Below are 26,493 nucleotides of genomic sequence, written 5' to 3' on the forward strand. Positions count from 1 at the left end.
CTAAAACACACACACATACACACACGTCATGGGTCTCTAGTGTATTGGTTTGGATTAAGGGAATAACCCTTCCCACTTTGTCCCAGTTGTTTATTTTGTGTTGCGGTCTTTTAAGTTTCCTTATCGTCCTCGTCTCATCTCCCACTACTGTCTCTCCTCGGTGATACTGATATGATCGCTGCTAGAATTGCAGAGTTGGTAGTAAAAAAACAAAAAACATCAGCGTCTCAGGGCAACGGACGAGTACGACCAGGCTGTCAAATTAAGGGAATATATTTACAACGCGGAGCCGTGCAACAACGAGTCCCTCGCCTGTAAGTGCTTAACCCTGGCGGGCCGTGGACTTCAAGGCACCGGGAACGAGCTCCGCATTACTAAAGGGATAATTCGATTCCCGTGACTGCGCTGCCTTGGTCCTTTTTCTATTGTATAGGCTACCACTCAAATCCATTATGTGGTTTATATCGCCGCCACTTAACGACTGTTTTGGGGGAAACATATACTGCGGAGACACGGATTCTGCTCTACATCAGTGCCGGGGTTTACGGCGGGCTGTCCCAGCAGTTTGCTGCCGCGGGAAAGTTTATAAGAGCGTTTGCTCGTTTGACGGCAGATTCGAATCTGAGCGTATTCAGAAGACAGAAGCAAATTATTTAATTGTGACGATGATTAATGAAAAACACCTGCATAAATCTTCAGTCAGGCCTATCGTGACTGCAGGACAAAAGAAACGACTGCCTATTGTATTATATTTTAATATAGCCTTAAATAACACTCCTGGATTAAACGCTGTCCTGTTTAAATAGTAGCATATGCATTTGAATTTTTCTATGACATCATATCAACATGTTTCATTATACTACTGTTATTGTAATGTAATAACAACAATACAACTCTGTTTATAATAGTATATATTCCCCTGCCTCGGGCCTTTCCCATTCTGGGTCTAAAAACAACTGGCCCCTCTGGGGTCGATATGGTGCGGTCCGAACGGTCTTTGTGGTCAACATGGTGCGGTCGGTACGCCCTGGCTCTGCACGCGCGGGGTCCTGCGCCTCAACCCGGTCTCTTTTTAGTCCCATTTGTCCTGCATGCGCACATACGATGTAGCCGACATGGTGACGTTTTACACATTCGCGAAAGGACCAAGACAGGGTTGTTGTCGTGGATCGGTGTGTTGTGTTGTGTTGGTGTAGTGTCGGAAGGCGGAGGCGAGCGCATCTTGCCCGGCTGCAGAGTGAGCATACACTCAGGTGTCCGCCGTAATATTATTAATGGGGGACTCCTTAGTAGGCGAGAAGTTATGAGGAGCAGCCTAATGTGGTCTTTAAGATGATAAATGACGATGACAGAAGGAAGTTTTGGACATTGAAAGTTTTCAACTTTATTTACATTTGCCAAATCGAAACGCTCCAAAGCGTCCCGCGTGTGTTCGTGCAATAAGCGTCCAATAAACCCCCAAAACAACAACATGACACGAAGTGTCTTTAAAAACAAACTCTTTAAAAACAAAATATGTATTTGTCAAAGAAACAGCAGTTTACCGTAGCGGCCAGAGAGGTAGGTTGGGTAGCGTCTTCATGGATCTCTACCGGTCCAGCGCGTAATCCAAGCGGAGTGCCCACCGCAATAAGTCACGTCCCTCAAGCTGTCCGTGTGCACTGCTGTCCAAAGTAGTGAACTTGTACCGCTTCTCAAGCGTCTAGCTGAAAATCCGTCAAGCGCTTTTAGCCTCGCCGAAACCTCCGCGTAAAGGAACGAGTGTCCCACGGAGAGCCGAACTGCTGCGTGTGCTGACTACGAGACAAAAGCGCCTCATCGGTGAACTCAGCCCAAGTTTTGAGCAGCAAAAGGGGAGGGGCTAAGGACCGCGCCACACGAGAGCTCGCTCCTTCTGCACAGACGACAGCATACCTACCACACACCTCACCTGGGTGAACGGACAACAGAATACCTACTGCACAGCTCACCTGGCTGAACAAAGAACAGCAGACACACACGTCACCTTGGGATGGAGCGAAGAACACTACAAACTCCAGAAGTCCACCCTCTTATCACTCTCTTGAGTCTACAGACTAGTGTCTCCTTCGATGCTGTTTTATTAAAAACATTTTCTCAATAATAATAATATTTTCTGTTTAATGGTTAATGAATTCCCATTGTAGCGTGCACAGTGATATGAGGGGGTTAAGTATTTTAGCAGAGTCCCCACATGGTAGAGAGGGTCCTTTTTTCGACAGGATCCCCCCCCCCCCCCAGAGCAATCAGACTCAACGGTTCAGTCCCTCTCCCAGGTGGGTCGCTGCCCTCCCAGCCGGCCACACTTATGCTTAATCATAGAGGGTGGTTGTGTTGCTGGTCCACACATATCTCCCCCCACACACCAACTTCCCCTTTATATTCCGTTTTTCATTCTCCATCTCACTCCACACCATGTGGCTCCTACTGTAAGAGTCATTATTCATTAAATGCATGCACACGAAAGCGGGCACACACACATATAAACACACACACACCACACACACGGGGTAGCATCTGCAAGACATTACAGTAAATTGCAGGAGTGGTGAAGTGATTTTGCGCGTGTCCCTCGGGTTCCAGATGTAGTCTTAGCAGGCGCTGGCCGCGACGCTTGTTCTACGTTTTCAGAGGAAATTATCCTCGCCATGCATATTCACAAACACCAAGCATCCAGCCCACACACTCCCTCCTAATCTCCCTCTTGGGACAGGCACACACATGCACACACATACATACACATGCATGGGAGGGCGCACAGACACACTCACATACACACATACATTGGCATGTTGGTGCACACATACACTCACTCTCACATGCACACAAACACATTCACACACACTCATACTCATACACACACAAACAGATAAACACATACATATGCATGGGGACGCATTCACACACTCATACTCATTCACACTAATACCAACACACACACACACACACCTACACACACACACACCTACACACACACACACACACACACACCTAAACACACACACACGCACACACTGAAAGACATTAGCACCTCATTTGCGTATCCTTCCAGGATCATAAGGATATTTATAGCGTAATGTAGTTCAACATCCAGACCTCTAGGGGGGGCTCTTTCGGACCTCACGGTAGTTTGAGCCGTGGTTGTTTGGCCGGTGGTGAGCCAGTTTAACGGCGTTTCTGTTGGTACTGCAGAACACGGCCAGGGTGTCGGAGTCCTAATCATCTGGGCCCCGTCATAACGGCGGGGCCAATTCCGGTGGCTCCCCAGCCCCACCCAGGGGAACCAGTAAAACCCTGGTTTGGGACAGAGCCAGGCCTTGTTCCTGTGGGGACTGGCAGGCACCAGGCGGCTCCTCACTCCCTCTGGAGCTGGTTAAGGTTTCCCTTGGATCTTTACGGACATTGATCTGGGAATTCTTTGATATCGGATTTAATTTGATATGTATATATTTTTTCCTGCTGCTTTTTTTTCTGCTCGTTTTACATTATTGAATGCACAAATATTATGTCATAGCATTTTTTAATAACTATATTGATAATGATACACATCCTGATAAGTTGGAAAATAATATTATTGATCATTAATCCCATTTACATTTACATTTGTTAACGTCCATGAACTCATGCATTAATACCTTTCAGTACACACACATGCATCCCATTTTGACTTCCATCCCGTTGTGTAACTGGAAGCTGGGAGTGATGGATGGCCTCATGGTGATCTGACTGTCACTGTAGTAATGAGCGGCTCCACTGTTATCAGGTTTGACAAGGCTCCGCTACGAGCGCTGATGGATGGTGTTGACAGTATAGCCCCTGGTGCATCAGGGGTATTTGCTTAAGACGAACATCATGTTTACCCACAGGGCTTATGAGGCAGCTCTTAATTGCATGCTACTATTTTATCTATTGTTCACTGTTCACCTTTGTAGTGTGTATGCTGCCTCGCTATTGCTGTGTTTGTTTTGATTAAGTTATCCTTGGAACTAGATTGGTCACGAGAGAGAGAGAGAGAGAGAGAGAGAGAGAGAGAGAGAGAGAGAGAGAGAGAGGAGAGAGAGAGAGAGAGAGAGAGAGAGAGAGAGAGAGAGAGAGAGAGAGAGAGAGAGAGAGAGAGAGAGAGAGAGAGACCCCTGTAAAGCCCTTGAGACCTCTCCACCATGTACTATTCTCTGTTTTGTGTTTATAGGCTTTTGAAACAGACCCTTCGCTCTGTTCATGACATGAGCACACATGTCTGTCTGTTCTGTTAGGCACAACATGCCTGTGGCAGAGTTTATACATGTAAAATAATGATGGAGGCATAAGGAGTTACAGTAGACACAGTAATCGAAAGTAAAAAATGCGACAAACACAAGTGTTCATGTCACTTCCTGTCATGTACTTGTGTGTGTTAGTGCACGATTGTGCATGCAGTGTGTGTATGATTATTGCTGTGGCTTAGATCAAATCGCGTGACCGTGTTTCCCCCGGCAAGACGACACCATTTCCCAGGATGCATCTGCGGGAAATATCGTAGTACAGAAGAGGAAATAGCAGGGCGTTGGTGAATAGCAACCCAAATGGACTGCTACACATTTTTGCTCACTGCTTTATAGCACTTAGGAAAGTACACAATAGGTCCAATACGGTGGGGGGGGGGGGGGGGGGGGTTCGATAAAGAAGGAAGTTAGCAGAAGCGGTCAACATTGGTGTGATAACAAACATACCGTACGTCACTTTAACGCTGACGAAAACCAAAGGGTAACAGCGCAGGACAATCTACAGTGGTGTCAAATATTGACTCTTCCCGATGTACCTCCCGCCTCTCCTGCTGTAAATACATCACTCCCATCCCTTAATAAATCTGTCCTGGCCTGTGAGAACCTCTCAGCGGGCTAGGCGTATGGGACCAGGAGCTGTGAGGGGGCCGTGACCCACTGAGACCGCGGTGATTCGGGGGGTGAAGAGGGCTTCTGGTGTTCTGCCTGAGACGATGAGTTCTGCCCTTTCCCACCGTCCGTCTGTGTGAGGGATGTTGGGGGGGCCGGAGCACCTTTTGGGTGCACCCGACCTTGGTCCCGCAGACAGGGTGTATCAATATGGCCCCACCCCTTTGTTTTCCTAAAGTATGTTGTTTGTGTGTATTTTGAGTATAGATAGCAATTTTGCTGCAGCTGCCGTGGAGTTTGCGCTCATGGTTGGAGCATGCTGTGTGCTTTATGGCGCCTCTTTCACGTCTCTTGACACAAACAACATGCACCCAACCACCAAGATAATGTTGGTGTGCTTACTGCACAGACAGACAGACAGACAGACAGACAGACAGACAGACAGACAGACAGACAGACTAGAAGCTAGAAAAGTTTACGATGGCTGGGTTCTCCGTTGATCTCTAAATATGTCTCTGGTTCAGACATGGCATCTGTTGTTTAATAACCCAAAATATCCTCCTTCGTAAAACCAAAACAAGCCTGTTTCCAATTCCACTTCCAGTTAGCGTCTTCCTGAAGTCTTGCACCCCAGCCACAGGCTAATGCTAGCGTAGCCGTGGCGTGTGTGTAAATGGGGGGGGGGGGGGGGGTTCCTTATCGTTGGGGCTCTGATAAGACAGATAGATGAGAGGACGGGGAGAGGGAGGTATGAGACTGAAGGAGAAGGGGTGAGTCTGGGGGTCTGGGGGGGGGGGGAATGGGGGGGATAGGTTGGGGTTGCAAGGGCAAGGGGCGTGACTGCAGATTGTTGGGTCATCCAAACATGGCGTTTTCCCAGGACACACACACACACACACACACACACACACACACACACACACACACACACACACACACACACACACACACACACACACACACACACACACACACACACACACACACACACTCTCTCTGTTGGAGTCATTAGCAGAGGTGAGAGTTTACAGTGACCTTTACACTTTCTCTCGCTCTCTCTTACAAATGTTTCTTCTTCCTGTTGTTTGTTTGTCGTTATTTGTGTGTTCTGTTTCCTCTTCGGGGGCGCTTGTTTAGTCTCACTACATATCCGGGACCGGAGTCTAGTGCACCTGTAGGAGATTACACTCATGACCCGACAGATTGCAACGTAGACAAAACTCGTCTTCTTCCCCGATTTCATTACTTTTCCCGTAATTCATGTGATAATTCATGCCCTTATCATGGTTATGAAATCTCCCTGTAGTGATCATCCCTACCTCCCCTAACACACGCACGCACGCGCACTTCAAATGACCTCATGCTCTTCATACCAGCATGTCAGGTATTGAGTGACGACGGTTGTAAGTGTCTCTGTTTGTGTGTCTGTGCGCATGTCTGTGCGCGTATGTGTCCGTGTGTGTGTCTCTGTGCATGTGTGTTCGTGTGTGTGTTGGTGTATCTGTGTGTCTGTATCTGTGTGTCTGTTTGTGTGAGTGTGTTTGTGTGCATGTATTTGTGTGTCTCTGTGTGTGCGTGTGTGTGTGAGTCATGGCGGGGCCGGTCTAAAGACCTGCTCTGTAGTCAGTGCTACGGACCCCATGTTGTTGGCAGCCAGAGACCCAGCGAGGGTGAAACCCACGCTGCTCCAGGTAGCTGTCTGCTCTCTCGCCCCTAACTCTGTCACCACTGTCCTCCCAGCGTTGGCAGTAAGTTGGCCGTGGTTTTACGCGCTGACAAATGGGTCTGTTTCCATCCTACACGGAGGAATTGATGTGTATGGTATGTTTTTTGTTGTGTTCTTTTACATGTGCAATCAGCTTGCCAAGAGATCATCTTGTCCGATATATGAACCACGTGCATAGCTGTCCTTCATGGAATAACACACACACACACACACACACACACACACACACACACACACACACACACACACACACACACTCTATGTGGTCTGCAACAAAAAACGTATTGTCATTGAATGTTATTCTTGCTCATTCTCTGGTTCATGTCACGCTGACGTTCCTCAACAAGCTGGTCGTTGTTTCGTTATTGTGGGGATCCAGTCATTTTACTTTTGGTTTTCCAGAACTTTTCTTAACCCCCCCTGTCAAATGTGATCAAGAAACGGATGTTTGACATAGAGTGGTATGCAGCTTACCGCACACACACACACACACACACCTACCTCTAACACCGATGTGACAGAGTTTAAAAAAAGTGAAGAATTGCAAAAATGCAGAGTCAAGAGTGGGTTCAGCGGAACAATGAAGCCGTTTCATTTCAATCTGGCATGTTTTCGCGGCCTTTCCAGTAGCCCTCGGGGGTTTAGCGGTGGCGTGCTGCCTCCCACGTTCAGAAGGTCCCTCCCATGGCGTCTGAACGCGCCCGGCGTGCGTGAGGCCGTGCTCCGGTTAGGGTAAGCCCCCAGAGGAACACGCACGTGCCGGGCGACGTGGTCGCCGCCCCCCCGACTCTGGATATGGTCTCTCCAGTAACCCCCTGGGCAGCAGTCTCATGGTTCCAGGGTGGAGGTGGAAGAGTCACGTCTTAATGAGTGGCAGGTGCTGGAAGCCCTCTGTGTGTCGTCTGTCTGTCGTCTGTCTGTCCTCTGTCTCTGTCGTCTCTCGTCTTTTACTTTCTTGGTCATTCTTGGTCTTTCTCTCCACCTGTGTCCCTCTATTCCGCTTATCAGAAATCCTCCCTTCCTTTCTCGCTTCGTCAACATATTTACAGTATTTTCAAGGGAAACATTCTTAGTGTAAAACCCTGGCGTGTATGAATGTCTGCTCTACTTGATGAAAGGGGTGGGGGTGTGTGTGTGTGTGTCTCTGTTGGAGTGTGTGTGTGTGTGTGTGTCTGTGTGTGTGCGGGCTGGTTGGAACGCTTGCACCTCTGTGTGTTTGTTTGGAGGGCCAGTCACTCCTCATCCCCAAGGTCAAGGCTTGGGTCAGTCTTGTCTTTCTGCTCTCCTTTTTTAATTAGAGTAGTTTCGATGGAAAGTGACTCCACCCTCTCTCACTCTCTCTCACACTCTCTCTCTCACACTCTCTCTCTCACACTCTCTCTCTCTCACTCTCTCTCTCTCTCTCTCTCTCTCTCGCTCTCTCACCATCATCCTCGTCTTTCTTCTTCTCAATTAAAGTGATTTCCAGTAACGTCATAACACACTCGAATGAATACTCTAGGGACCCACACACACACACACCACACACACGACTGAAACACTCTCACAGCTGCAGAGATTTAACACAGATGATCTTATCTCACCCGCTCTCCCTCTCTCTCTCTCCCTTTCACTCCCTCTTTCCTTCTCTCCCCCTCTCCCCATCACTCTCTCTCTCTCAGATGATCTCATCTCTCTCTCTCTCTCTCTCTCTCTCTCTCTCTCTCTCTCTCTCTCTCTCTCTCCCTTTCACTCCCTCTTTCCTTCTCTCCCCCTCTACCCATCCCTCTCTCTCTCTTAGATGATCTCATCTCTCTCTCTCTCTCTCTCTGTCTCTCTCTCTCCCCCTTATCTTCCTCTTAAAAGTGAATGGGCTCTCCTGCGAGGGATTTATGTGTGCCTCATCTTGGGTCTCTGAGCTGCGCTCATTAAAACACATGATATACTGTGTGGGCTGTGCTCAGGCGCAACGCTGTTTCACTCGCTCTTCAAAGTAACGTCTCCCACATGCTGTCTGGGTCCGGGCCCGGTCCTCCCAGGGAGGGCTGGAGACCGTGTCCCGGGTCAGGTGGAGGCTAGGGTGCAGGCATCACACCCAGGCTCACTCAAGGGAGTCAGGCCGGCTGGTGTTATCGTTGTTGGGTGGCATCATGTCGGTGGCCCTACTTATGAAGGATTATAATTGTAACTGTATTTTATATATAATCGTTGCAGTATTGTAATGGATGTTCTTGGTTCAATCATCAATACCATTAACGTCGTCGTTTATAAATACGATGGTGAATTCATTCTTATTTTATGTTGAGACTTGTCGAGGTTTATCTACGTAACAAAACCAAAATGGTTTCAGAATTATGTTGTGTGAACATCTGTCTGCCGTCATTCATGTGTGTTTCTGGGTTTCTGGGAAGGAGGAGATCGAGTAGAGAGATAAAGGAAAATACTGTCAAACTGACACTTTAGGTCAACATGCACTCGTACCTGAGCACCTAGCAGAGAGAGAGAGAGCGAAAAAGAGAGATCATGCATGATGAATGCATCCTCAATGCATGATATATGTTTTATGGGCACTAGGCATCTGTCTGTCTGTTTGTGTCTAGGATGGAATTTTGTGTTTGTGTTTGCATGTGTTTGTGCTTGCCTAAGAGTGTGTTTGTGTGTGTGCGCGTCAGACTGCCGGCTCTTATCGTTCCATAAGCGTTCCAGATTGAATAATAATGTAGTGTTGCCCGAGCCTCGGTTGATACAGTGCCTGCGTCTGCGGGAGAGCGGGTGATAAGCACAGGTGGCTCCACCAAGTCACCTGGCTGGAGATAAGCCATCTTGGAGTCTGTGCTATCAGGCGGCGCTACAAACAGTCAGTCAGCCAGCGTGACGGGACATAAGACGCCCGCGAAACAGCTCAGGAATGTTTTCACAACCATCAGCAAGAAATGCTCCGGCAATATTTATGTAGTATTAACTTCATTGCTCCAATATTTCTGACAGCGCTCTGACCCCTAACACTTACCACACTCAAATTCACACTCGGTGTGAATTTGACACTCGGTGTGAAATTCACACTCGGTGTGAATTTGAGTGTGGCTGTTTTTGATGTTTTATTATTTTTTAAGTTTTCTGTCTTTGCTGTCGTCCCACACACCGACTCTCTCTCTCTCTCTCTCTCTCTCACTCACTCACTCACTCACTCACTCACTCACTCACTCACTCACTCACTCACTCACTCACTCACTCACTCACACACACAGCGAGCCATCATTCATAAAGTCTATCGGCCCATGTGTGTTTTAAGTTGTGTGACTCTGAACCTCTTTGATGTTCTCTTGCCGGGCCCGGCCCTCACTGAAGGACAGTGAGCTCTCCAAACCTCGGCCCAGCTGCTTCCCGGTGGCGGTGGTGTCCCGGCCCACTGCTGGGCTGGCTGGCCCTGGCTGTGGGCGTTCTGAGACGGCTGCCGGACGGTCGCGCTGGGCAGGACTTTAACGGGGCAATGTGTCACTCAGACTGGCCTCTTATTGGTGGATACTGTTTTTAAAGCAGACTTTATGGGGTGGTTTACTGTGTGTGTTTGTGTGTGTGTGTGTGTGTGTGTGTGTGTGTGTTTGTGTGTGTGGGCATTTGTTTGTCTGTCTGTCTGTCTGTCTGTCTATGAACTGTTGTTTATCGAGTGTGTGTGTGTGTTTGTATCAATGTGTCCGTCTGTCTGTCTCGGTCCTGCGGTTTATCTAGTGTGTGTGTGTGTGTGTGTATGTCTGTCCGTTGGTGTGTCTCTGTCCTGTAGTCTGTTTGTCTGTCTGTCTGTCCTGGTGGTATGTGTGTGTGTGTGCGCGCCGTAGTACGTTTGTGTGCCTATGTCTGTGTGACTACAGTCACATGTGTTTGTTTTCCGCACTAGCAAGCGGGAGAGGAGCTCCAGGCTGAGGATATTTCAAACTATGTAATCTCCCGGCCCCCCCCCCCCCCCCCCCCGCCCCCCACAGATCAACACTCACAGACATGCACCGGGAATGACTCACTGAAACACACACGCAGAATGGTGATCATCGCCGTGGAGCTATGTCCATGGTGTTTGTAGTAATTCAGTGTTCAGTAACCTGGTACGTGTGTGTGTGTGTGTGTGTGTGTGTCCTGGGAACTGTGGGAAGTGAAGTCCAGAAGGAGCTTGTGTTAGTCTCAGCCTGTGTTTAGCGTTTAAGAACACAAACCGTGACGCTGCAACCCCGCTGCTCTCTGTGTGACCCCATCACACGGGCCACACCGGGGCCCATCTCTCTCTCTCTCTCTCTCTCTCTCTCTCTTGTCTCTCTCTCTCCCTCTCTCTTGTCTCTCTCTTGTCTCTCTTGTCTCTCTCTCTTGTCTCAATGTCTCTCTCTCTCTTGTCTGTCTCTCTCTCTCTCTCTGTTTCTCTGTCTCTCTCTCTCTCTCTCTCTCTCTCTCTCTCTCTCTCTGCAGTCGTGTCTGCTTGGCGTTTTCCCAGGCCCCTGCTGACAGGCGATTTAACGCTTGTCTGGGCCGGGCCCTTGAAGCGGACCCTAGGGCCCTTGATACGGGGCCCCGGGGGTTAACGCGGAACGCTCTGCTTCCGGGTCTCGGCTGAGGTAATCGCGGGCCGAGGACCCCGGACAACAACAAGAACCCCAACGTCCAGCGGCTCTAAAGATACACACGGCTAAAGCAGATGCTAATAGTGTGGAAAAGTTCCCCATAAAAATCACAATGATAATGATGAAATGCTGATGACGCTCATAGCGCTATTCATACTAATAACCATGACAACGTTCATCAATATCATCGTCACACCTTATATATATATTCCAAGGGAATTGCACCAAGCTCATGAAGCATAGAAGAAGAAGAGGTTTGTCGATAGGGTAGTCCTGTCTTTTGAATATGTTAAAAAAAACTGATGTGTGTGTCATAACTACGTGATACAACTTCGTTCCAGAAGTCGGCACAAATGCATTTTTGTTCTTAATCGTGGTATTGCAGTTCTTAAACTATAGGTTGGAGGACCTATATTGGACCTAAGAGAGCTAACTTGTCATTTTGGGGGAAGTAGAAGCCACAGAAAAATGCATGTTTATACGGATTAAATGTAATTAAGATTTATGTGAAGAATAGATGATTCCACATTAACAACATTAAATATCTAGTCCATCATCTGGACATGTCGACACAAACAACACTTTGCTAACCCCCTGGTTAGCTTAGCATAGCTCTGAGGTACATGCAACACACGGAGCCTGATTCGTCTGTTCCTCCCCCAGGGGGAAAGGCAGTCGTAATTCACCCCCCCTCCCCTCCTTGCTGACGGCAACACCTATCCGTCCATCTCCTGCCCCTCCGCGGCCCACCCACATTCCCCAGAGGTCCACCCCCCCAAGGCACTGCTGTTTATAGAGAGGGGTGCTTGGTTGTGCTGTGGGCCTGGGGGATGGTAGGGGGATGGGGGGGGGGGGAACTTTATGACCAATGACCTGACTCTTTTACAGCTTTATGAACCGTTCTGAGGCAGGTAACCAAAGGTTTATAGGTCTGCTCCTCCCCCCCCCCCCAAACAACCCCTATGCCTGTGTCTGGGGGCCAGGGCTTGTGTGTTTATGTGTTTGTGTGTGTGGGTGTGCTTTTCTGTACATGTGTGTGTTTGTATGTGTGTGTTTGGGGCCAGGCCTCGTCGCTGTGTGTGAGAGAGATGGGAGATTGTGCATGTGTCTAAGGGTAAAGAGTAGTCCGTGGTATAGGGTTTCCTCCTCGAGAGATAAAACATATGTGTGTGTGAGTGTTGGCGTCCCGGCCTTGCTCCATGTGTCCTGGCCTCTCTCGCTCTGTCTGGCGCACAGGACCTGTGTCTTATTGGTCCAAACACATCACACGGTTTATTGATGGGACTTAATAAAGGAATTCGGAATTTGATGTACTGTTATCTCCTAGTATTCTGCAAAGGATTTCCAAAAGGTCACACGTTTTCAAGATAGATTTGTGTCCCAGGGAAAGGTTAAGACAATCTTAGATTTCCACACCGCGGAAAGATTAAGTGTCAAGTGTGGTGTTGTATTCAAAATTATATTTGCTTGGAATACGCTTTGATTTACAGTGATGGGAGAGTTGTGTGTGTGTGTGTGTGTGTGTGTGTGTGTGTGTGTGTGTGTGTGTGTGTGTGTGTGTGTGTGTGTGTGTGTTTGTACCGGAGGATCTGGGAGTCTGACCTGAAACAGTCAGCTCTGCAGCCCTGTGTTTTAATTAAATGTTTGAACTGCTGACATTCACCTGCATGTGTGTACTCAGTAATGGTGTGTGTGTGTGTGTGTGTGTGTGTGTGTGTGTATGTGTGTGTGATGAAGCCAGAGCAGAGGGAAGGGTGGCCCCCTGTCAGGCCAGGGAAAGGTCCGGGCTCTGGGGCCCCCAGCTGGCTACTTGAAGCCTTATCCTGGCCCCCTGCTCCCCTCTTAGGACCCCAGCCCATCAAGACTAATTCCCTTCTAATGAACTGGCTGGAGCTAGCTGTGGTTGGCAGGGGCAGGCAAACACTCACAGACACAAACACACACACACACACACACACACACACACACACACACACACACACACACACACACACACACACACACACACACACACACACATGCGCGCACACACACATACACACACTCGAGCGTAGACACACATTCACAATCAAACATTGGAACACACACACCAACACACACACACACACATACAGTCCCGCTCAAAGATCCAAGATCACATTGGTCGCTACGATGATTCCCAGCCGGCCGTGGATGTCTTTGTCCGTGTTCTGCTGGTGAATGAGCGGGTCTGCTGCCCCGCTTTGACCCCCTTCATCATCTGATAACCTGTGAAAACATCCCGTATCTCCGTGGCCACACACTCCCAACACCATCAACAACAAACATCAACTGTTTTCACACCAGCAACGCACCGAGGGTAAACGTGAGGTCATGCCCTCCGCCGAGAGATTAAACTGTAATAACAAACACAACTTCATTTTCTAACAGTTTAAAATTGGATATTGGCTCAGATGGAAGTCAGGGTGGAAAGTCTGTCTGTCTGTCTGTCTGTCTGTCTGTCTGTCTGTCTGTCTGTGTGGCTATGTGTGTGTGTGTGTGTGTGTGTGTGTGTGTGTGTGTGTGTGTGTGTGTGTGTGTGTGTGTGTCACACTGACGCGCTGCAGGCCTGATTTGTGTGAGTGGCCGACAGCTCCGCTGATAGCCAGACCTGTTTGGGTTCACAGTTCAACAGACCCTCGCTCTCTTGTGATAACAGCAGCCCCGCTCGCTCACGCTCTGCAAGATGAGATGAGAGAGAGAGAGAGGGAGAGAGAGAGAGAGACTGTATCGCCATCTGAAATCTGCCAGCCTGTCCTCGGAGAATATAGCTGCATTTTGTTTACTGGTTATAAAGGAAGCACATCCATGAATTGAGTGGAATGAATACAACCACGTAAATATTGGAAATTTGGCAACAGAGTTGATCCAGAAAGGGTTGGATGTTTACCAGAAGAGACGTGTTTAGGCGGGCTCTTTACACAGACTCGAGATAGTAATTCATCGCGCTCACTCAGACATGTCTACTAGTTATCATAATATTGTATCAAAAGTGTTGAATGGCTTGTTGAGAATGATGTTTTGACATGGTGAATGCGGCTTCGCAATGTTTTCAACATAGCTACAAATCACAAGCTGGTGTTTGCAAAGCCTAATGTCATACAAAGTCTGGATATAAATTAAAGTGTGGATTGCCAATATAAGAACTTGAGCATACAGATTGACAGATTGTATAAATATAAGGGAAGTTCCTGACGACTTATTTCCGTTTAAATGGAATTTTAGACTAGACGAAAAAAAACAAAGCCTAGAAATCTGTCAACATTTAGGACATTACAAACTAAGAGGCCGGATAATAATAATATTTCAAATTTGTCTGAAAAGCATTTTTTGCTGCTCTCAAGATGAAATCTAGATAACCATCCAAACATATTTTCGTCTTTCCAGAGACGTGATAACAATGATGACGGTTATTTTATCTGTTAACGATCCGCCTACTGCGATGAGCAAGCAGCTGTCGAATCAAACTCAGTAAAGAAAGTTAAGACATGGTTCAATTTAATCCGGCAGGTAGTGTTTTTTTTACTGTGAAATACTGTACTGTCTGCTATGGCCTTCCTGAGGATCTCATCTCCTCCCCCTCACCACCACCCTCTAAGCTCCGCCCACCTCCCCTCACCACCTGTCTGTCATCCCCCCGTCAGCTCCCGCCCCATCCATCATCCAACCCTGTCATTGGTCAGTCATGTACCGCGGATTCATCTACTGCCTTATCAAACGGGTCAAACGTCCACTCAGTCCCTATAATCACACAGCCAGACGTACACACACACACACACACACGCACGCACACACACACACACACACACACACACACACACACACACACACACACACACACACACACACACACACACACACACACACACACACACACACACACACACACACACACGGCTGCAGTATATTAATATAGTCTTCATATCTGCTGGCGCTGATGTCTGCTGTCATGGTCAGAAGGTCACTTCTACTCTCTATTAGTGGCTGTGCAAGGTGATGGCAGACGAGGGAGGGTCCTTCTCTCCGTCTTTATTTCTCTCTCTCTCTCTCTCACTGGGTCTTTATTGCACGCTTTCTCTCTCACTCTGTATATCTGTCTTTCTCTGTCTCCCCCTAACCCTCAGATAACCTTAACCCTATCACCAGCTCACCGTTATGGGTCAGTTTCTGTTGCTCTGACACACTTTTTGTCAAGGCATTTCCTGCTCTCTGTGGAAATTCCCCGGAAAGACATCGACCAAATAAGAGAAGAATTGCAGTTAATAAGGTGGCATTGTTTGAGAAAGTAGGGGGGAACGAGTAAGGCAGGAAGTATTAAAGGGTCAAGTGCAGGAGCAATACAAGAGGTGTTCAGTAGTGTTTGTAAAAGCCCAGCTCTGCCTCTAAACCCTTCCTGTTGACTTACTCCTTCCATCCTCAGATGCGTGTACCGCCGCTCGGTGGTGCAGGCAGGTGACCCTTGTTTGGGTCCCACTTCCTGGGGCTGGGGGGGGGGGGGGGGGCAGTGGTACCCCTGGTCCTCTGAGCAGAAGTGGGGTCTGCTTTGTAACACTAACGTGTTTGACGTGTTTTCATTCTGAAACCCTGCCTCTTTTTCAAACAGTCCATTCATCACTTCACTTGAAGGATTCTGTTTTGTTTTTGTCCTAAAACAACACAGTGATTTTCTCGGATTGTCTGCGGTTTAATTTCTCGCCTTGTTGGCTGAATTGTGAGGAAATGGAATATAACAAATAAGTCATTTGTTTATGCGGCTGCGGGAGTTTGGCTTCTTTGCGATTTCATGCGAGTTCCAGGTGCTATGTGACAAAACGTCTTGTGTGACGCTGTATTGCCTTTGTAATACAATAACGGCGCCCTCTAGTGGGACTGCCATGGAACATGCCCAAAGATGACGCGTCATGATGTAAAATTGTATCAAACTCGATATGTTGAAAAGTGGATTCTAAACCTTTTTTTGCCGTGTTTCTTCTTGTCTCTTTCCCACACAGGACTCTGATTCCCATGTTCGATGCGGACACAGGCCTGCTTGTCGTGAGTGGAATGGTAAGAGAGGAATTCTTTGTGTTATATATTCTGCTTTCACGTTTCCATTTAAACTGTCCATACAGTTGGTAATGTTCAGAAATGTCGTCCAATGGGAGCTGTCCTAGGAAGGGACGCCGTTGCCCTATCAAATGTTTCATTATGTGTTTCCTGTTAACCGCAGGGTGACCCCATCTTCGACTGCTTCGAGGTCACAGCTTCTGAGCCCTACCTCTCTCAAGGTAACACTTTGTTTTCATTCTCAACGTCTGTTGTTACAAATGACCCATGATCAGTGTTGGGAAGGATACTTTTAAAATGTATCCAGTTACAGAATACAGAATATGTGCCCAAAAATGTAATGTGTAACGTATTCCGTTTCATCACTCAATCTGAGTATTGTGTTCTGAATACTTGGATTACTTCTACATTGAATTGTATTTTATAAGTGTAGGAATGCGGCATCAAATCCTGCTTACTAAACAGGCCTATTCTGGTGTGTTCGTCTGTTCAAACTGGCTAAATGTGTTAGGCCCAAGTCTCCCTGAAAGTGCACTATTTTAGATAATTTGCTGTAGTGGAACAAAGACTATAAGGGTATGTTCATGCAAAAGATATTTGCTATTACAGCTAACATTTTTTTCATTGAGCTAAGTGCATAGGTGTTGCCTATAAAATTACCTAGAGAGAGAGAGAGAGAAGATCGTTCAATCATTGGACAAAAAGGTCTGGGGCGGGGTAAAGATAAAAAAGTTGGGGAAAGCGTCTGTGAAAGTAGGCTAAATAATCATGGATATCCAGCGGGCTGCACTCGTTGTGATATTGATCTGTTTCATACAGTAGTGGACCGGTCGAACTCCTTCGCCCTCATCCTGGTGCTGAATGTGTTAAATGCATCGGCATTTTTATGTGTGTTTTCCAGCCTACGTTTTATGTGGGTGTCCAAATTCCCTGACGGTCCGACAATTTGCTGCTAGTGTTGGAGTTACCGCTAATCAAACAATAATTCCCATAATGCGCGCGGCCGATTGGGTGCCTGTTACGTCCAAAGAGGCGTATGCTTTGTAGTACCGGATCGGACCGAGGTGCGTTCGCTTTCACATCTCAAGCGAACCGTACCCAGGGTTCGTTTGGAAGCGAACCGAGACCAGCTGTTCAGGGAGGTCTCGGTCGAAGTGAGGTGGTTGCATTCACACCAACGCAAACGTACCCAACCATGGGACCAAACTCGTTGAGTGCGCACTAAATGCTGTTGGTGTGAAAGCACGAATAAACTGCTGAAACAGAAGTATCGTCATGTAATCCATGGATTTCGACAATGTAACTGTATTCTAAATACCAACTATTTAAATTGTAACTGTAACGGAATACAGTTAGCTATAATTTGTGTTCTGAATGCGTAACGCCGGCACATGTATTCCGTTACTCCCCAACACTGCCCATGATGAATCACACAGTTGTTCCAACCTGGCTCTGATTTACAAACCGGTTTTGATTAACCCAAAGATAACTATGAGTTCAGTTAATCAGTGGTGCTGTGAATGGATAATAATAATAAAGTGGAGGGCGTAATATTTAAAACCAGAACAAACCAGATAGAGGGAGAGAGGAAGAGAGAGCATCAGGTGCATGTTGTTTCACTAACGACTCAAGCTGGCCTGCAATAGAGACCACTCTGACATAACTGACAAAGAAACACAACGGCAACACAACAGAAACACAACACACAACAGTAACGCAACAGTAACACAACACAAAACAGAAACACAAAATACAATATAAACATAACACACAACAGAACAGAAACACAACAGAAACAGCAACACAATACAAATACAACCAAACAGCCATACCAGGCAGAAAGAGTTGGTGTTTTTTGGATTTGATAACCCTTGTGTTCAACCCCCCCCCCCCCCCCCCCCCCCGTCTCCATCCTGTGTCTCCAGTGAGCCACTTCCTGGCAGCCACGCCCACCCGGGGGGCGTGCGCGGTCCCCAAGATGGCGATGGACACGCTGTCCTGTGAGGTGATGCGTGTTTTCCAGCTGACGGACAGCTCCATCGTGCCCATCAGCTACCAGGTCCCCCGCAAGGTACGCAGTACCCCACGCCTGGAACCCCTCCCTCACACACACACACACACACACACACACACACACACACACACACACACACACACACACACACACACACACACACACACACACACACACACACACACACACACACACACACACAAAGGACCCACCGTGACCCACCGGGCTGGTATCACACTGCAGACGCTTTCCTCTGACCTATCCAGGACCCAAAACAAAGCTTACCATCGCACTGTCGAGCACACACAACATTTTAACACTGCACAGCCATATTCCCAATAGAGGGCAGAGTGGCTGTAGGAATCCACAAGGGTTAACCTGTATTTTTTTGGGGTTACGGTTGGGTGCTTTTGTGTGAATGTTACTCAAACATGACACCAACTATGTGTACAAAGCAGTGCTAAAACAGTGAAATAGGATAGGGATGAGGTTTATCCTGGGACAGATTCGCCTTCAGGGTGAATCCACTGACTCCGTTTCAAATGGATCAGAGTGGAGCGTTTGAGTGTTTGGCTAACCTGTGTGTGTGTGTGTGTGTGTGTGTGTGTGTGTGTGTGTGTGTGTGTGTGTGTGTGTGTGTGTGTGTGTGTGTGTGTGTGTGTGTGTGTGTGTGTTCCCCGAGCAGTCGAGCCAGGAGTTCCACGCTGACCTGTACCCGGACACAGCGGGCCGCACCCCCGCCCACTCAGCCCAGGAGTGGTGGAAGGGAGGGAACGGACAGGTACACCCCCCCACACCCACCCACCACCCCTAACGCCTCGTGCCCACTGCACCGTCAGTCAAAGGACGTCGGAAGGCGTGGCTGACGGGTGGGGGAGCTTTCCAGGGTTGTCAGAGCCTGAATAGTGTCACAGTGCTTACATTTGCATACGCGATCTGATTGGATGAAACCTTTTCGCTGCCGAAAAAGTTGAAAATTTTTCAACTTTTTGACGGAGCCAAAGGCTCCAACGGAGCGCACGGATCCACAATGCATTGCGCGTCCGTCCCCATTCAAAGTCAATGGGGATCAGTCAACGGACGGATGCAGTGGGCACGAGGCGTAAGGCTCTCCTCAGCATCACACACACAACAGTCCCACCCACCCGTCCAATGTCTGTAAATAATGAACCTTTGGTCTCATCTAAGGTGGACAAGGTCAGCCTCAACCCGGACAAACAACCCAAAGCGAAGGCAGCCACTCCGACGGCCCTGCCAAAGAAACTGCAGAGTGGGCGGAGCAAGGAGGTGAGAGACTGTGGAAAACGCCGGGAATGCCTAAACTTGTGTTTGCTGTAGGTAGGATTTAAGAGCTATTATTCAAGTTTGTTTTGTTAGAAATTCAATAGCCATCCTTCAGCTATTGCTGAGCTAAATGGACAATTTAGATTTTAGAACCGCTCCCGGCTCATTTCTAGCCAATCAGGGCATCTCTTCCCTGATTGGTTCGGGGAAGCAATCTTGTCTGTCAATCACAGGTGTGGGTACGTAAATAATGCCACACTTATCTGTGGTAGAGAAACGTGGGAAGGGAGGGAGCAGAGAGGGAGGGGACGTTTATTGGGTGGTTTAGTTTCAATGTCTTGCTCTCCTCCTCTGTTTAATTCCTGAAGTTTACCTGCAGCACCCCACCTTAACAATGGTCCTAGTGTTGCTAACGACCAAAGCCTCAACAGTCTCTACTAAGACCAACTGACAACAATAAAGAACTCTGAATTTGGTTCTGAAAACCAATGTTGGGTCACAGCCAGTGTTTTTAATAACGCCTTTTTTACAAACAGTAACGGTAATAGCGCTGTTACGACGGAAACAGTAATTAGTTAGATTACCCCGTTACTGAAAAAAGTTTTTTCAGTAACGGGGTAATCAAACTAATAATTGTTTCCGTCATTACAACGCTGTTACCGTTAATGTACGTTAAATGCGGTGCGTTACTATGAATTGATTGAATAAACTGCGTAATCCGAATGCACCCCTGGCTCCAACAACGAGGTTAACCACGAGATAAGCGGATTATGATTGGCTAAGGCAGAGTCATGTTTCATGGTAGCCAATCAGATCCTGTGTTTTTACACACAAGCCAGGACACGGGCGTTCAGTTGAAGGACACGGGCGTTCAAATTTAAAAAATCCAAATCCAAAATCCAAATTCGTTGACATATAGCAACTTCTTTTTTTTTCACAGTAACGCAAATAGTTACTGTACGGGTTACTTTCCCTGGTAACTAGTTACTTTTACTATAGAGTAATTCAGTTACTAACTCAGTTACTTTTCGGAACAAGTAGTGAGTAACTATAACTAATTACTTTTTTAAAGCCACGTTCCCATCACTGGTCACAGCAAACACCACACAAGCCAACTCGTGTCTCCCTGCGGGTGAACAGGAGGCCGCCCCGGGCCTGTCCGCCGCCAGCAGCCCCACGAGCAGCGCCAGCAGCAGCGCCGCCCCGTCCCGCTCGCCCTCCTCCTCCTCAGGCCTGTCCACGGGCCCCGGGCCCCGGCCCGGCCCCGCACCCGGGCCCAGCCAGAGCGTCAAGGCCATCCAGAACCTGATGGGTGAGCAGGACCCTCACAGGCTTCACCGACACACACGTGCACTGTGCTGCACACGCTTTGAGGAACACAGAAGTCATTGTCCACTTGGTACATCCATACGCAAAACCTACATTCTATGCTTTAAGGGAAACCATAGTTCAATAATAATGAGGAATAATAGTGGTAATTTAGCTTTTGTTTTTATTCCTGCAATTATTCAATGATGAAAATTATTTTTAAAAAAAATCGCTTATTTTACTACATCTTAGCGTAGAAGTACACAAGAATAAAGTTCTAAGGCTTGGTTCACCAACAGTCACATATCAGGAACCATACAGGATCACAATAAAGCAAAGTCAGCAATAATAAGTACAAATAAAAATATCGGCTTTTCGGCCCTCTCCAAGTCTAGCGTAGATGTTACCTCCCCTCGCCCCCCAACGTCCCCCTCAGATGTACCCCTCTCTTGCCTCCCCCAACCCTGACCTCCCCCTGTGCTTCTCACCCCCCCCCCCCCCCCCCCAGGGCCCAGCTCCAAGTTCCGCCACATCCAGGGCTCGGTGCGCCACCGGGACACCCACATCACCAACCTGAAGGCGCTGAACCTCACCACGCCCGGGGAGAGCGACGGCTTCTGCGCCAACGCCCAGCGGGTCGCCGTGCCGCTTTCTACCCCCGGGGGGCAGATCGCCGTCCTGGAGGTTCGCCGTCGCCGGGGGGGGGAGTGGCGACGAGGGCGGATGGGGGTTAACGGGATGGGACGTTGGGGATTGGTTACAGTCGATGCGTGTTGCTGATAGTTAAGCGGTATCGTATTCTGTTTTAACGTTATGTCGAGCGTTTTAACGTTACAAATAAATAGATTCGGTAGAATCATGATTTATTTTGTAACTTTAAAAACGCTCGACATAACGTCACAAATAAATAGATTTAGTACAAATAAATGGATTCGGTAGAATGATGATTTATTTGTAACTTTAAAACGCTCGACATAACGTTACGAATAAACAGATTTAGTACAAATAAATGGATTCTGTAGAATGACGCAAACATTGAAACGCCCGGCATAACGTGATAAATACATCGATTTGGTTGAATAAAATCGAAAGCGTTAAATGACAGATGAACCAATGATGGCATCGTCGAGCGTGACCAGGGAACAACCTGTTTATGTCATCATCCCGTGGCTCGGTGCTTCCTGGTTGCGTTGCTCACTGAGGCCTTTGTGTCGCCTCCGCAGCTGTCCAAGCCCGGGAAGATCTCGGACACCTTCCTGCCCACCGTCCAGAACACGGTCAACGTGGCCGACCTCTGCTGGGACCCCTTTGACCCCCGCAGGCTGGCCGTGGGTGAGCAGGCCCTCCTCGCCGCGGCACACCCCATAATAACACCGCCACGGGACGCTGCAGTGGCTTAATGTTTGTGTGTGTGTGTGGGTGGGTGTGTGACTGTATCTGTGTGGGTGCTTGTCTTGGCATGTGTGTGTGTATGTGTGCACGCTTGTCTTTGTGTGTTTGCTTGTGCGTGCTTTTCTGTGTGTGTGTGCATGTGCGTACTTGTCTTTGTGTGTGTGTGCGTGTGTGCTTATCTTCGTGTGCGTGTGCTTGTCTTTGTGTGTGTGTGTGTGTGTGTGTGTGTACCTTCAGCTGGTGAGGACGCAAAGATCCGTGTGTGGACGGTTCCTGATGGAGGGCTGACGGAGACCCTGACAGAGCCCGACCTCATCCTGCAGGGTAGGGGGGCGTTAGGGGGGGGCATGGTCGCATTCACCACTTAGTACGATGGTGTGAGGGGTCCGTAGATCAGCGGTGAGGAGCCATGGCTCAGTGTGGGTGACCGGTACACCCTATCAGAGCTCAGCAGCACAGCTCCCTATCAGGCAGACCCCACTGTCAGAGAGTCACCGAGACAGAACAACACACACACACGAATAAAGGTTAAATAACTACAAATAAATCAAAACTATACCTATGTTTTTCTAGAGCATACATCAAACTACAGCAGTTCTCCAACCTTGATCCAACCACCCCAAAAGTCATTCCCTTGAGCTCGGTCACCTCATCACAAGGCCTAGACACCCGCCCACCTCGCCCGTCCGTGGTGAATCCCAGCAGGTGATTGACAGCTGCCCTGTCCACTCACAGGCCACACGGAGAAGATCTACTCCATCCGGTTCCACCCGTTGGCCAGCGGGCTGCTGGTGTCCTCCTCCTATGACCTGACCGTCCGGCTGTGGGACCTGGGGACGGGCAAGGAGGTCAAGGTGCTCTCGGGACACCAGGACCAGGTGGGTGGGGGTCCCCCTTTCGGGTGGGGCTTCCCTCTTGGGTGGGGGTCCCCTCTTTGGGTTCAGATGCTCCCTTAAGTCTCACAAAGCGGACTGTAGATCCATACTCAAAGTCAGGTGGAGGATGAGCTCAGAACTGGGTGAACAGTTTTTTGACCAATCACGTGGCTGGAGGCGGAGTTCTGCAAGCGCGCGATTGGCCAACACAAACTCGGCCAGCAGTAGTCCAATACAGTACGAAATTCTATGACTCACCACTATAGGAAAGATACTTTTTAAAATGTAATTGAGGTATTTTGCAATCATTCAAAACAAATATTAAACTTACAAAAGGAGGGACGTACCCCCCTTCGAAAACCCCGCCCTGGATCACATCACAGCACAGAAGGGAACGATGCACTGTGGGTAATCATCGCCGTGTATAGTCATTATGTGTTCTCCCGTAGATTAAGATCTTTAGTGTTAAGATCTCCTGGCTGCGTTGAGGATCATATTAGTTTTAAAAAGGGCGTGTGGACAGGGTGTGTTCCCCCGCCTGTCCGGCCCATCGGTGTTGACGTGCTGCTGCCTGCTCTGTGTCCGTCCGCCGGGCAGATCTTCGGCCTGGGCTGGAGCCCCGACGGCAAGCTGCTGGCCACCGTCTGCAAGGACGGGAAGGTCCGCGTCTACGACCCGCGCAGGTCCACCGCACCGGTCGAGGTACGCGGAGCAGCGCACGCACGCACGCACGCACGCACACACACACAGGATAACTGTTTCATCAACATCAAAATAAAAAATGTTGACTCTCCCTTCATCCCTTTGTATGTTTGTGTCTCTCTCTCTCTGTGTCTCTGTGTCTCTCTCTCTCTCACACCTCCCCTCCCCCAGGAGGGCCCAGGGCCTGGGGGCCACAGGGGGGCCCGTGTGGTGTGGGTGTGTGAGGGGAAGCACTTCCTGGTGTCTGGATTCGACAGGTATCTGAAACCCGTGCATAAAATAATCAACATGAATTAAATGAATTAAATCTTTTTTTGGCTTTGGTTGTTTCAGTTTGTGACCTGTTTGTTTGTGTGTGTGTGTGTGTGTGTGTGTGTGTGTGTGTGTGTGTGTGTGTGTGTGTGCAGTAACAGTCAGAGGGAGCTGTCCCTGTACTCCGTGGGGGCCCTGGCCTCCGGGCCCCTGGCCACCACCGAGGGGGACGTCTCCCCCTCCACCCTCATCCCCTTCTACGACCCCGACACCAGCCTCCTCTTCCTCACCGGCAAGGTTAGCCCACACACACACACGAGTCTCACAAGGCACACACACACACACACACACACACACACACACATCTCTCACAAGACACACACACACACACACACACACACACATCTCTCACAAGACACAAACACACACACACACACACATCTCTCACAAGACACACACACACACGACTCTCACAAGGCACACACACACACACATACACATACACATGACCTACAAGATAAACACACACACACACACACACACATGACTCACAAGATAAACACACACACACACACGACTCACAAGATAAACACACACACACACACACACACACACAAGACTGATACACACGCACACACACACACACACAACTCTCACAAGGCACACACACACATCTCTCACAAGACACACACACACACGACTCTCACAAGGCACACACACACACTCACAAGACACACACACACACGACTCACAAGATAAACACACACACATGACTCACAAGATAAACACACACACACACACGACTCACAAGATAAACACACACGTCTCACAAGATAAACACACACACACACACAAGACTGATACACACGCACACACAAGACGCACAGACACAACAAACACACACACACGCACACGCACTCAGTGTTCCAGTGTTGATGTCGTTCCTCTGTCCTCCAGGGAGACACGCGCGTGTGCATCTACGAGATCGTTCCGGAGCAGCCGTACTTCCTGGAGTGCAGCAGCTTCAGCTCTCAGGAGCCCCACAAGGTGACACCCCCCAGGACGGACAGGAACAGACAGGAACAGACAGGACGGACCGGAACAGACAGGACGGACAGGAACACGCAGGAACAGACAGGAACGGACAGGAACAGACAGGACTGACAGGAACGGACAGGAACAGACAGGACGGACAGGAACAGACAGGAACAGACCGGAACAGACCGGAACGGACATAAACAGACAGGAACAGACAGGACGGACCCTCGCTCTGTAGCAGGACAGACAGGAACAGACAGGAACAGACAGGACGGACAGGAACAGACAGGACGGACCCTCGCTCTGTAGCAGAACAAACAGGAACAGACAGGACGGACAGACACAGACAGACACAGACAGACACAGACAGGAACAGACAGGAACAGACAGCAGCAGCTAAAAAGACAACTTGTATAATAAGAATCAGACAGACAAAACATATAGTTGGATCAGGCAATAATTGTAGAAATAAAAATGCAGCATTGTTTATTATCATTACTTCAGTCTGTAGTTTTGCGAATGTGCGGTGCGGTTAAGACGTTTGCGTTCCTGAATGTGCTCCCACTGCTTCCTGTGAGCAGGGTCTGACCTTCCTGCCCAAGACGGCGTGTGACGTGCGTGAGGTGGAGGTGTCCCGGGGGCTGATCCTCACCAAGACCACCATAGAGCCGGTGGCCTTCAAGGTGCCCCGCGTCAAGGTGAGGCAACGCCACCTAGTGGCTGTAGGGCGGAACTGCACCGCTGGGGCTGAACAGAATAGAACACGCTTCGTTATTATAAGGAATAGAATTAAATGCGTTCACGGATCAGATTAAAGTGATAATATCAAGTGATTGTGATATTGCATCTTATTATTCGGATTGCTGTGCTTTCTTAAAAAAAATAGATTTTAAAGATTAGAACCAATTAAGAATTAAGAATTATGACAAAATTATAATTTCAAAGTTTGTGTTGAAGTATTGTAGGCGGCGCATGCTGAAGCCTCCCCCCTCTTCCCTGTGTCTCCTCTCCTGTTGCAGAAAGAGTTCTTCCAGGACGACCTGTTCCCGGACACGGCGGTGTGGTGGGAGTCCTCCCTCTCCTCCTCTGACTGGCTGGCTGGGTCCAATGGGAAGCACCGCACCGCCAAGCTCCGCCCATCGGACATGGCCCCCGGTCCGCAGACACGCACACACACTCACGCACGCACACACGCACACATACTCACACACACGTACTCGCAGACACATACTCCCGCACGCATTCTCACGGACACACAGGCATATACACATACTCACGCACTTACACACACGTATACACACATACTCACACACACGCACACATACTCACGCACACACACGCATATACACATATACGCACGCACACA

At 48.7% G+C, this 26,493-nt stretch overlaps 2 protein-coding genes across 2 annotated transcripts in view; one reads left to right on the plus strand and one right to left on the minus strand.

Annotated features, from left to right (window-relative positions):
- Positions 1-1,796, minus strand: part of vasnb (vasorin b) — a 21,150-nt gene extending 19,354 nt beyond the window's left edge. The window contains exon 1 of the mRNA XM_079745797.1: positions 1,545-1,796. The gene's annotated coding sequence lies outside the window, so the exon portion shown is untranslated. The remainder of the gene's footprint in view (positions 1-1,544) is intronic.
- The window catches only part of coro7 (coronin 7), a 101,315-nt gene that overhangs the window by 69,558 nt on the left and 5,264 nt on the right, over positions 1-26,493 (plus strand). Inside the window, exons 10-25 of the mRNA XM_079745796.1 lie at positions 16,208-16,262; positions 16,426-16,483; positions 18,188-18,333; positions 18,962-19,057; positions 19,465-19,563; positions 20,701-20,872; positions 21,377-21,552; positions 22,092-22,200; positions 22,498-22,584; positions 22,996-23,138; positions 23,733-23,837; positions 24,009-24,094; positions 24,245-24,386; positions 25,047-25,136; positions 25,709-25,825; positions 26,147-26,282. Coding sequence (XP_079601922.1) covers positions 16,208-16,262; positions 16,426-16,483; positions 18,188-18,333; positions 18,962-19,057; positions 19,465-19,563; positions 20,701-20,872; positions 21,377-21,552; positions 22,092-22,200; positions 22,498-22,584; positions 22,996-23,138; positions 23,733-23,837; positions 24,009-24,094; positions 24,245-24,386; positions 25,047-25,136; positions 25,709-25,825; positions 26,147-26,282 — 1,817 coding nt within the window. The remainder of the gene's footprint in view (positions 1-16,207; positions 16,263-16,425; positions 16,484-18,187; positions 18,334-18,961; positions 19,058-19,464; positions 19,564-20,700; positions 20,873-21,376; positions 21,553-22,091; positions 22,201-22,497; positions 22,585-22,995; positions 23,139-23,732; positions 23,838-24,008; positions 24,095-24,244; positions 24,387-25,046; positions 25,137-25,708; positions 25,826-26,146; positions 26,283-26,493) is intronic.

The sequence above is a fragment of the Pollachius pollachius genome, assembly GCF_949987615.1.
Source record: "Pollachius pollachius genome assembly, chromosome: 11".
Taxonomy (NCBI): domain Eukaryota; kingdom Metazoa; phylum Chordata; class Actinopteri; order Gadiformes; family Gadidae; genus Pollachius; species Pollachius pollachius.